At 33.8% G+C, this 14,486-nt stretch overlaps 1 protein-coding gene across 14 annotated transcripts in view; it reads left to right on the top strand.

Annotated features, from left to right (window-relative positions):
* The window catches only part of mapk8ip3 (mitogen-activated protein kinase 8 interacting protein 3), a 162,472-nt gene that overhangs the window by 136,230 nt on the left and 11,756 nt on the right, over positions 1–14,486 (top strand). For 12 of the 14 annotated variants that reach the window (XM_061884462.1, XM_061884460.1, XM_061884461.1 and 9 more), the window contains 3 exons: positions 2,539–2,577; positions 4,818–4,982; positions 10,792–10,932. In XM_061884462.1, coding sequence (XP_061740446.1) covers positions 2,539–2,577; positions 4,818–4,982; positions 10,792–10,932 — 345 coding nt within the window. The remainder of the gene's footprint in view (positions 1–2,538; positions 2,578–4,817; positions 4,983–10,791; positions 10,933–14,486) is intronic. The other 2 variants (XM_061884472.1, XM_061884470.1) reach the window with 1 other exon arrangement.

The raw sequence follows: 14,486 nt of genomic DNA, 5'->3' as shown, positions 1-14,486 counted from the left end.
ATGACACTGTTTAATGATGATGTACACGGTGGACACTGTTTAGTTATGATGTACACGGTGGCACTGTGTTTAGTGATGATGTACACGGCGGAACTGTGTTTAGTGACGATGTACACGGTGGGCACTGTGTTTAGTGATGATATACACGGTGGGCACTGTGTTTAGTGATGATGTACACGGTGGGCACTGTGTTTAGTGATGATGTACACGATGGCACTGTGTTTAGTGATGATGTACACGGATGACACTGTTTAATGATTATGTACACAGTGGGCACTGTGTTTAGTGATTATGCACACGGTGGGCACTGTGTTTTGTGATGATGTACACGATGGCACTGTGTTTAGTGAGGATGTACATGGGTGACACTGTTTAATGATGATGTACACAGTGGGCACTGTTTAGTGATGATGTACACGGTGGGCACTGTGTTTAGTGATGATGTACACGGTGGGCACTGTGTTTAGTGATGATGTACACATTGGGCACTTAGTTTAGTGATGATGTACATGGTGAAAACTGTTTAATGATGATGTACATGATGGACAATTTGTTTAATGATGACGCACATGGTTGACAATTGGTTTAGTGATGGTGTACATGGTGGGGACTCAGTTTAATGATGATGTACACAGTGGGCACTGTGTTTAGTGATGATGTACACAGATGACACTGTTTAATGATGATGTACACGGTGGACACTGTTTAGTTATGATGTACACGGTGGCACTGTGTTTAGTGATGATGTACACGGCGGAACTGTGTTTAGTGACGATGTACACGGTGGGCACTGTGTTTAGTGATGATATACACGGTGGGCACTGTGTTTAGTGATGATGTACACGGTGGGCACTGTGTTTAGTGATGATGTACACGATGGCACTGTGTTTAGTGATGATGTACACGGATGACACTGTTTAATGATGATGTACACAGTGGGCACTGTGTTTAGTGATGATGTACACGATGGGCACTGTGTTTAGTGATGATGTACACGATGGCACTGTGTTTAGTGATGATGTACACGGATGACACTGTTTAATGATGATGTACACAGTGGGCACTGTGTTTAGTGATGATGTACACGATGGCACTGTGTTTGGTGATGATGTGCACGGATGACACTGTTTAATGATGATGTACATGGTGGACACTGTTTTGTTATGATGTACACGGTGGCACTGTGTTTAGTGATGATGTACACGGCGGAACTGTATTTAGTGACGATGTACACGGTGGGCACTGTGTTTAGTGATGATATACACGGCGGGCACTGTGTTTAGTGATGATGTACACGGTGGGCACTGTGTTTAGTGATGATGTACACGGTGGGCACTGTGTTTAGTGATGATGTACACGGTGGGCACTGTGTTTGGTGATGATGTACACGGTGGGCAGTGTTTAGTGATGATGTACACGGTGGACAACAGGTTTAGTGATGATGTACACTGTGGGCACTGTGTTTAGTGATGATGTACACGGTGGGCACTGTGTTTAGTGTTGATATACAGAGTGGGCACTGTGTTTAGTGATGATGTACACGGTGGACACTGTGTTTAGTGATGATGTACACTGTGGACAACTGGTTTAGTGATGATGTACACGGTGGACAACTGGTTTAGTGATGATGTACACGGTGGGCACTGTGTGTAGTGATGATGTACACGGTGGGCACTGTGTGTAGTGATGATGTACACGGTGGGCACTGTGTTTAGTGATGATGTACACGGTGGGCACTGTTTAGTGATGATGTACACGGTGGGCACTGTGTTTAGTGATGATGTACACGGTGGGCACTGTGTTTAATGATGATGTACACGGTGGGCACTGTGTGTAGTGATGATGTACACGGTGGGCACTGTGTTTAGTGATGATGTACACGGTGGGCACTGTGTTTAGTGATGATGTACACGGTGGGCACTGTGTTTAGTGTTGATATACAGAGTGGGCACTGTGTTTAGTGATGATGTACACGGTGGACACTGTGTTTAGTGATGATGTACACTGTGGACAACTGGTTTAGTGATGATGTACACGGTGGACAACTGGTTTAGTGATGATGTACACGGTGGGCACTGTGTGTAGTGATGATGTACACGGTGGGCACTGTGTGTAGTGATGATGTACACGGTGGGCACTGTGTTTAGTGATGATGTACACGGTGGGCACTGTTTAGTGATGATGTACACGGTGGGCACTGTGTTTAGTGATGATGTACACGGTGGGCACTGTTTAGTGATGATGTACACGGCGGGCACTGTGTTTAGTGATGATGTACACGGTGGGCACTGTGTTTAATGATGATGTACACGGTGGGCACTGTGTGTAGTGATGATGTACACGGTGGGCACTGTGTGTAGTGATGATGTACACGGTGGGCACTGTGTTTAGTGATGATGTACACGGTGGGCACTGTGTTTTGTGATGATGTACACGGCGGGCACTGTGTTTAGTGATGATGTACATGGTGGGCAAAATAAAGTAGGAAGAATCTAGTTGATGAGAAGAATAAAATGCTGTCCTCTGCTCTCATGTCAGCGGTGGTCTTACACCGAGGACAACTCCTGGGTCTGAGGGGTGAGTGGCAGACTTTCTTCCTCCTGCCAGCTTTTAATCAGCATCATCATCTCTTCTTTTTATTCTTTATCATCATGTGACTCATTATTATTATTATTTATGATCATGTGACTCATTGCTATTATTATTATTATTTATGATCATGTGACACATTATTATTATTATTTATGAACATGTGACACATTATTATTATTTATGATCATGTGACACATTATGATTTATGATCATGTGACTCATTGCTATTATTATTATTATTATGAACATGTGACACATTATTATTTATGATCATTTGACACATTGTTATTGTTATGTATGATCATGTGACACATTATTATTTTTTATGATCATGTGACACATTATTATTTATGATCATGTGACACATTAGTATTATTATTTATGATCATGGGACACATTATTATTATGTTTTATGATCATGTGACACATTATTATTATGTTTTATGATCATGTGACACATTATTATTTTTTATGATCATGTGACACATTATTTTTTATGATCATGTGACACATTATTTTTTATGATCATGTGACACATTATTATTTTTTATGATCATGTGACACATTATTATTTATGATCATGTGACACATTAGTATTATTATTTATGATCATGTGACACATTATTATTATGTTTTATGATCATGTGACACATTATTATTATGTTTTATGATCATGTGACACATTATTATTTTTTATGATCATGTGACACATTATTTTTTATGATCATGTGACACATTATTTTTTATGATCATGTGACACATTATTATTTTTTATGATCATGTGACACATTATTATTTTTTGTGATCATGTGACACATTATTATTTATGATCATGTGACACATTAGTATTATTATTTATGATCATGTGACACATTATTATGTTTTATGATCATGTGAAACATTATTTTTTATGATCATGTGACACATTATTTTTTATGATCATGTGACACATTATTATTATTTATGATCATGTGACACATTATTATTATTTATGATCATGTGACACAATATTATTATTTATGATCATGTGACACATTATTACTATATTTTATGATCATGTGACACATTATTATTATTTGTTATGGTCATGTGACACATGTGTTATGATCATGTGACACATTATTATTATTTATGATCATGTGACACATTATTATTATTTATGATAAACTGACAAATTATTATTATGTTTTATGATCATGTGACACATTATTTTTTATGATCATGTGACACATTGTTATTTATGATCATGTGACACATTATTACTATATTTTATGATCATGTGACACATTATTATTATTTGTTATGGTCATGTGACACATGTGTTATGATCATGTGACACATTATTATTATTTATGATCATGTGACACATTATTATTATTTATGATAAACTGACAAATTATTATTATGTTTTATGATCATGTGACACATTATTTTTTATGATCATGTGACACATTGTTATTTATGATCATGTGACACATTATTATTTTTTATGATCATGTGACACATTATTTTTTATAATCATGTGACACATTGTTATTATTTTTTATGATCATGGGACACATTATTATTTATGATCATGTGACACATTATGTTTTATGATCATGTGACACATTGTTATTATTATTAATGATCATGTGACACCTTGTTATTATTATTTATGATCATGTGACACATTATTATTTATGATCATGTGACACATTATGTTTTATGATCATGTGACACATTATTTTTTATAATCATGTGACACATTATTATTTTTTATGGTCATGTGACACATTGTTATTATTTATGATCATATGACACATTATGTTTTATGATCATGTGACACATTGTTATTATTATTGTTATTGATCATGTGACACCTTGTTATTATTATTTATGATCATGTGACACATTAATTATGATCATGTGACACATTGTTTTATGATCATGTGACACATTGTTATTATTATTATTAATGATCATGTGACACCTTGTTATTATTTTTTATGATCATGTGACACATTATGTTTTATGATCATGTGACACATTATTATGTTTTATGATCATGTGACACCTTGTTATTATTATTTATGATCATGTGACACATTATTACTCATATATTATTTGCTGTCTCACCTGAGTCAGGTGGGAGGGGCTTGCTGTGCTTCGCATGCTAGTATTCATCTTATGCTTCGGCGTGCTGGCGGCCATTTTGGCTCTAACCCGCCCCGCTGTGGTTTCAGCCAATAAGGTGTCGCCGACCTCGAGCGGGGGCGTGATCCACGTCTACGGCGACGACGGCTCGGAGAAGAGCGGCGGCAGCTTCATCCCGTACTGCTCCATGGCGCAGGCCCAGCTCTGTTTCCACGGACACCGCGACGCCGTCAAGTTCTTTGTCTCCGTCCCAGGTGAGTCCCTTCCATCACGGCAGCCATTTTGTGCCATTCCACTCCCTCGTCTTCTCTTCTAAATGTGTCACCTGGGAAACACAACAACATCTAAACTTCTAAATGTGTCACCTGGGAAACACAACAACATCTAAACTTCTAAATGTGTCACCTGGGAAACACAACTACACCTAAACTTCTAAATGTGTCACCTGGGAAACACAACAACATCTAAACTTCTAAATGTGTCACCTGGGAAACACAACAACATCTAAACTTCTAAATGTGTCACCTGGGAAACACAAAAACATCTAAACTTCTAAATGTGTCACCTGGGAAACACAACAACATCTAAACTTCTAAATGTGTCACCTGGGAAACACAACAACATCTAAACTTCTAAATGTGTCACCTTGGAAACACAACAACATCTAAACTTCTAAATGTGTCACCTGGGAAACACAACTACATCTAAACTTCTAAATGTGTCACCTGGGAAACACAACAACATCTAAACTTCTAAATGTGTCACCTGGGAAACACAACTACATCTAAACTTCTAAATGTGTCACCTGGGAAACACAACAACATCTAAACTTCTAAATGTGTCACCTGGGAAACACAAAAACATCTAAACTTCTAAATGTGTCACCTGGGAAACACAACAACATCTAAACTTCTAAATGTGTCACCTGGGAAACACAACAACATCTAAACTTCTAAATGTGTCACCTTGGAAACACAACAACATCTAAACTTCTAAATGTGTCACCTGGGAAACACAACTACATCTAAACTTCTAAATGTGTCACCTGGGAAACACAACAACATCTAAACTTCTAAATGTGTCACCTGGGAAACACAACTACATCTAAACTTCTAAATGTGTCACCTGGGAAACACAACAACATCTAAACTTCTAAATGTGTCACCTGGGAAACACAACAACATCTAAACTTCTAAATGTGTCACCTGGGAAACACAACAACATCTAAACTTCTAAATGTGTCACCTGGGAAACACAAAAACATCTAAACTTCTAAATGTGTCACCTGGGAAACACAACAACATCTAAACTTCTAAATGTGTCACCTGGGAAACACAACAACATCTAAACTTCTAAATGTGTCACCTTGGAAACACAACAACATCTAAACTTCTAAATGTGTCACCTGGGAAACACAACTACATCTAAACTTCTAAATGTGTCACCTGGGAAACACAGCAACATCTAAACTTCTAAATGTGTCACCTTGGAAACACAACAACATCTAAACTTCTAAATGTGTCACCTGGGAAACACAACAACATCTAAACTTCTAAATGTGTCACCTGGGAAACACAACAACATCCAAACTTCTAAATGTGTCACCTGGGAAACACAACAACATCTAAACTTCTAATTGTGTCACCTGGGAAACACAACAACATCTAAACTTCTAAATGTGTCACCTGGGAAACACAACAACTTCTAAATGTGTCACCTGGGAAACACAACAACATCTAAACTTCTAAATGTGTCACCTGGGAAACACAACAACATCTAAACTTCTAATTGTGTCACCTGGGAAAAACAACAACATCTAAACTTCTAAATGTGTCACCTGGGAAACACAACTACATCAAAACTTCTAAATGTGTCACCTGGGAAACACGACTAAATCTAAACTTCTAAATGTGTCACCTGGGAAACACAACAACATCTAAACTTCTAAATGTGTCACCTGGGAAACACAACAACATCTAAACTTCTAAATGTGTCACCTGGGAAACACAACTACATCAAAACTTCTAAATGTGTCACCTGGGAAACACAACAACATCTAAACTTCTAAATGTATCACCTGGGAAACAACTACATCCAAACTTCTAAATGTGTCACCTGGGAAACACAACAACATCTAAACTTCTAAATGTGTCACCTGGGAAACACAACAACATCTAAACTTCTGATTGTGTCACCTGGGAAACACAACAACATCTAAACTTCTAAATGTGTCACCTGGGAAACACAACAACATCTAAACTTCTAAATGTGTCACCTGGGAAACACAACAACATCTAGACTTCTAAATGTGTCACCTGGGAAACACAACAACATCTATGGGAAACACAACAACATCTAAACTTCTAAATGTGTCACCTGGGAAACACAACCACATCTAAACTTCTAAATGTGTCACCTGGGAAACACAACAACATCTAAACTTCTAATTGTGTCACCTGGGAAACACAACAACATCTAAACTTCTAAATGTGTCACCTGGGAAACACAACTACATCAAAACTTCTAAATGTGTCACCTGGGAAACACAACTAAATCTAAACTTCTAAATGTGTCACCTGGGAAACACAACAACATCTAAACTTCTAAATGTGTCACCTGGGAAACACAACAACATCTAAACTTCTAAATGTGTCACCTGGGAAACACAACTACATCAAAACTTCTAAATGTGTCACCTGGGAAACACAACTAAATCTAAACTTCTAAATGTGTCACCTGGGAAACACAACAACATCTAAACTTCTGATTGTGTCACCTGGGAAACACAACAACATCTAAACTTCTAAATGTGTCACCTGGGAAACACAACAACATCTAAACTTCTAAATGTGTCACCTGGGAAACACAACAACATCTAAACTTCTAAATGTGTCACCTGGGAAACACAACAACATCTAAACTTCTAATTGTGTCACCTGGGAAACACAACAACATCTAAACTTCTAAATGTGTCACCTGGGAAACACAACTACATCAAAACTTCTAAATGTGTCACCTGGGAAACACAACAACATCTAAACTTCTAAATGTGTCACCTGGGAAACACAACAACATCTAAACTTCTAAATGTGTCACCTGGGAAACACAACTACATCTAAACTTCTAAATGTGTCACCTGGGAAACACAACAACATCTAAACTTCTAAATGTGTCACCTTGGAAACACAACAACATCTAAAATTCTAAATGTGTCACCTTGGAAACACAACAACATCTAAAATTCTAAATGTGTCACCTTGGAAACACAACTACATCTAAACTTCTAAATGTGTCACCTGGGAAACACAACAACATCTAAACTTCTAAATGTGTCACCTTGGAAACACAACAACATCTAAAATTCTAAATGTGTCACCTTGGAAACACAACAACATCTAAAATTCTAAATGTGTCACCTTGGAAACACAACTACATCTAAACTTCTAAATGTGTCACCTGGGAAACACAACAACATCTAAACTTCTTAATGTGTCACCTGGGAAACACAACCACATCTAAACTTCTAAATGTGTCACCTGGGAAACACAACAACATCTAAACTTCTTAATGTGTCACCTGGGAAACACAACCACATCTAAACTTCTAAATGTGTCACCTGGGAAACACAACAACATCTAAAATTATAAATGTGTCACCTGGGAAACACAACAACATCTAAACTTCTAAATGTGTCACCTTGGAAACACAACAACATCTAAACTTCTAAATGTGTCACCTGGGAAACACAACAACATCTAAACTTCTGATTGTGTCACCTGGGAAACACAACAACATCTAAACTTCTAAATGTGTCACCTGGGAAACACAACTACATCTAAACTTCTAAATGTGTCACCTGGGAAACACAACTTAATCTAAACTTCTAAATGTGTCACCTGGGAAACACAACAACATCCAAACTTCTAAATGTGTCACCTGGGAAACACAACAACATCTAAACTTCTAAATGTGTCACCTGGGAAACACAACAACATCCAAACTTCTAAATGTGTCACCTTGGAAACACAACAACATCTAAACTTCTAAATGTGTCACCTGGGAAACACAACAACATCTAAACTTCTGATTGTGTCACCTGGGAAACACAACAACATCTAAACTTCTAAATGTGTCACCTGGGAAACACAACTACATCTAAACTTCTAAATGTGTCACCTGGGAAACACAACTTAATCTAAACTTCTAAATGTGTCACCTGGGAAACACAACAACATCCAAACTTCTAAATGTGTCACCTGGGAAACACAACAACATCTAAACTTCTAAATGTGTCACCTGGGAAACACAACAACATCCAAACTTCTAAATGTGTCACCTGGGAAACACAACTTAATCTAAACTTCTAAATGTGTCACCTGGGAAACACAACTTAATCTAAACTTCTAAATGTGTCACCTGGGAAACACAACAACATCTAAACTTCTAAATGTGTCACCTGGGAAACACAACAACATCCAAACTTCTAAATGTGTCACCTGGGAAACACAACTTAATCTAAACTTCTAAATGTGTCACCTGGGAAACACAACAACATCTAAACTTCTAAATGTGTCACCTGGGAAACACAACAACATCTAAACTTCTAAATGTGTCACCTGGGAAACACAACTACATCTAAACTTCTAAGCAATGTTGGAGATATTACAAACAATGTTGGAGATCTTACAAACAATGTTGGAGATATTACAAACAATGTTGGAGATATTACAAACAATGTTGGAGATCTTACAAACAATGTTGGAGATCTTACAAACAATGTTGGAGATATTACAAACAATGTTGGAGATCTTACAAACAATGTTGGAGATATTACAAACAATGTTGGAGATATTACAAACAATGTTGGAGATATTACAAACAATGTTGGAGATCTTACAAACAATGTTGGAAATATTACAAACAATGTTGGAGATATTACAAACAATGTTGGAGATCTTACAAACAATGTTGGGGATCTTACAAACAATGTTGGAGATCTTACAAACAATGTTGGAGATCTTACAAACAATGTTGGAGATATTACAAACAATGTTGGAGATATTACAAACAATGTTGGAGATATTACAAACAATGTTGGAGATATTACAAACAATGTTGGAGATCTTACAAACAATGTTGGAGATCTTACAAACAATGTTGGAAATATTACAAACAATGTTGGAGATATTACAAACAATGTTGGAGATCTTACAAACAATGTTGGGGATCTTACAAACAATGTTGGAGATCTTACAAACAATGTTGGAGATCTTACAAACAATGTTGGAGATATTACAAACAATGTTGGAGATCTTACAAACAATGTTGGAGATATTACAAACAATGTTGGAGATATTACAAACAATGTTGGAGATATTACAAACAATGTTGGAGATATTACAAACAATGTTGGAGATATTACAAACAATGTTGGAGATATTACAAACAATGTTGGAGATATTACAAACAATGTTGGAGATCTTACAAACAATGTTGGAGATCTTACAAACAATGTTGGAGATATTACAAACAATGTTGGAGATATCACAAACAATGTTGGAGATCTTACAAACAATGTTGGAGATCTTACAAACAATGTTGGAGATCTTACAAACAATGTTGGAGATATTACAAACAATGTTGGAGATCTTACAAACAATGTTGGAAATATTACAAACAATGTTGGAGATATTACAAACAATGTTGGAGATATTCCAAGCTGCGTATGAAAGGTGGACTTCCAACCAATCATTTTAGTGCATGTAAACACGGTGTTAGTATTATTATTCTTATTAGACTCCGCCCACATAGTGAGTCATCTTTAAAGAACAGTGTGAGGTCACACAAAGTCCATCCATCCATCCATTTTCTACCGCTTATTCCCTTACGGGGTCGCGGGGGGCGCTGGCGCCTATCTCAATATTTGTATAAAGAAAATATTTGTTCTTGATTTATTTCATCCTCGTACAGGTGATGTATTCTTTGTTTTTCCTCAAGCTGCAGTGCTGACATCCAGCAGGGTGACTCAGTGACTCAGTGCTGACTTCCTCTAATTTCTGACAGGCAACGTCTTGGCCACCCTGAACGGCAGCGTGTTGGACAGTCCCTCTGAGGGTCAGACCTGCACCCAGGAGACCGAGGCACAGAGTCTGCACAACGTCCTGGTGCTGAGTGGCGGGGAAGGTTACATCGACTTCCGCATAGGTGAGGAACATCATTATTCTGTACTACTTTTACTTCCACTTACACATACTTTTATACACATGCACACACATATATATATATATATATATATATGTATATATATATATATATATATATATATATATATATATATATATATATATACGCATACATACATATACACACGTATATACACACATATATACTTAAACATATACACACATATATATTTATACATATACCCACATATGTATGTATACATATACTCACATATATACTTATAGATATACACAAATATATACTTATACATATACTCACATATATACTTAGACATATACACACATATATACTTATACATATACTCACATATATACTTAGACCTATACACACATATATATTTATACATATACCCACATATGTATGTATACATATACTCACATATATACTTATACATATACTCACATATATACTTATACATATACTCACATATATACTTATACATATACACACATGTATACTTATACATATACTCACATATATACTTAAACATATACACACATATATACTTATACATATACACACATATATATTTATACATATACTTACATATATACTTATACATATACACACATGTATACTTATACATATACTCACATATATACTTATACATATATACTTATACATATACTCACAAATATACTTATACATATACACACATATATACTTAAACATATACACAAATATATACTTATACCCACATATGTATGTATACATATACACACATATATATTTATACATATACTCACATATATACTTATACATATACACACATATATACTTATACTCACATATATACTTATACATATACTCACATATATACTTACACATATACACACATGTATACTTATACATATACTCACATATATACTTATACATATACACACATATATACTTATACATATACTCACATATATACTTATACATATACTCACATATATACTTACACATATACACACATGTATACTTAAACATATACTCACATGTATACATATACCCACATATATACTTATACATATACTCACATATATACTTATACATATACACACATGTATACTTAAACATATACTCACATATATACTTATACCCACATATGTATGTATACATATACACACATATATATTTATACATATATACTCACATATATAATTATACATATACACACATATATACTTATACATATACTCACATATATACTTATACATATACTCACATATATACTTATACATATACACACATGTATACTTACACATATACACACATGTATACTTATACATATACTCACATATATACTTATACATATACTCACATATATATTTATACATATATACTCACATATATAATTATACATATACACACATATATACTTATACATATACTCACATATATACTTATACATATACTCACATATATACTTATACATATACACACATGTATACTTACACATATACACACATGTATACTTATACATATACTCACATATATACTTATACATATACACACATATATACTTAAACATATACACACATATATATTTATACATATACTCACATATATACTTATACATATACACACATGTATACTTATACATATACTCATATATATACTTATACATATACTCACATATACACTTATACATATACACTTATACATGTACTCACATATACACACATATATACTTAAACATATACACATATACTTATACCCACATATGTATGTATACATATACACACATGTATACTTATACATATACTCACATGTATACTTATACATACACTCACATATATACTTATACATATACTCACATATATACTTATACATATACACACATGTATACTTATACATATACTCATATATTTTTATACATATACTCACATATATACTTATACTTATACATATACTCACATATATACTTATACATATACACACATGTATACTTATACATATACTCATATATTTTTATACATATACTCACATATATACTTATACTCACATATATACACACATATATACTTATACATATAAACACATGTATACTTATACATATACTCACATATATACTTATACATATACACACATATATACTTATACCCACATATATATTTATACATATACACACATATATACTTATACATATACTCACATATATACTTATACATATACTCACATATATACTTATACATATACACACATATATACTTATACCCACATATATATTTATACATATACACACATATATACTTATACATATACTCACATATATACTTATACATATACTCACATATATACTTATACATATACTCACATATATACTTATACATATACTCACATATATACGTATACATATACTCACATGTATACTTATACATATACTCACATTTATACATATACACACATATGTATTTAAACATATACACACATTTATACTTATACCCACATATGTATGTATACATATACACACATATATATTTATACATATACTCACATATATACTTATACATATACACACATATATACTTATACATATACTCACATATATACTTATACATATACTCACATATATACTTATACATATACACACATGTATACTTATACATATACTCACATTTATACATATACACACATATGTACTTAAACATATACACACATATGTATGTATACATATACACACATATATACTTATACATATACACACATATATACTTATACATATACTCACATATATACTTATACATATACTCACATATATACTTATACATATACACATGTATACTTATATATATATATATATATATATATGTATATATATATATATATATATATATATATATATATATATATATATATATATATACACACATGTATGCTTGTACATATACACACATACAGTATGTACTTACATACACACATATATACTTATACACAAATATATACTTATACATATACACTAATACAGGGGTCGGGAACCTTTTGGGTTGAGAGAGCCACACAAGCCAAATATTTTAAAATGTATTTCCGTGAGAGCCATAAAATGTTTTTTTAACACTAAATACAACTAAATGCGTGCATTTTTAAGAAAGACCAACATGTTCAGAGTATGATAAGTCTCTTATTCTTTTAAATAACATTGTTATTCTGAAAGATAACCAATAATAAATCAAATGCTTCTTACCATTAATGCGAACTATGGTGCTGCATTGTTTTGCTGATGTCTTTGTAGTCTTGATGCGCGGTCATTTTTAACACTGTGATTACCAGCGGAATTATTCATGACTTATCCTGTTAAAGAATGTCAGCTGAAATTTATCTGAGAGCCGGATGCAGTCTTCAAAAAGAGCCATAGGTTCCCTACCCCTGCACTAATATATACACAAGCACGTATATATACTTATACATATACACATATACATATGCACACATATACACTTTTTTATATACTTATACGTATACACATATACATATGCACACATATACACCTTTTTATATACTCTACATATACATATGCACACATATACACC

This window comes from Nerophis ophidion, linkage group LG23, assembly GCF_033978795.1.
Source record: "Nerophis ophidion isolate RoL-2023_Sa linkage group LG23, RoL_Noph_v1.0, whole genome shotgun sequence".
Lineage (NCBI taxonomy): Eukaryota > Metazoa > Chordata > Actinopteri > Syngnathiformes > Syngnathidae > Nerophis > Nerophis ophidion.
The sequence above is the reverse complement of the archived record's forward strand: the minus strand, read 5'-3'. Positions and strand labels throughout refer to the sequence as shown.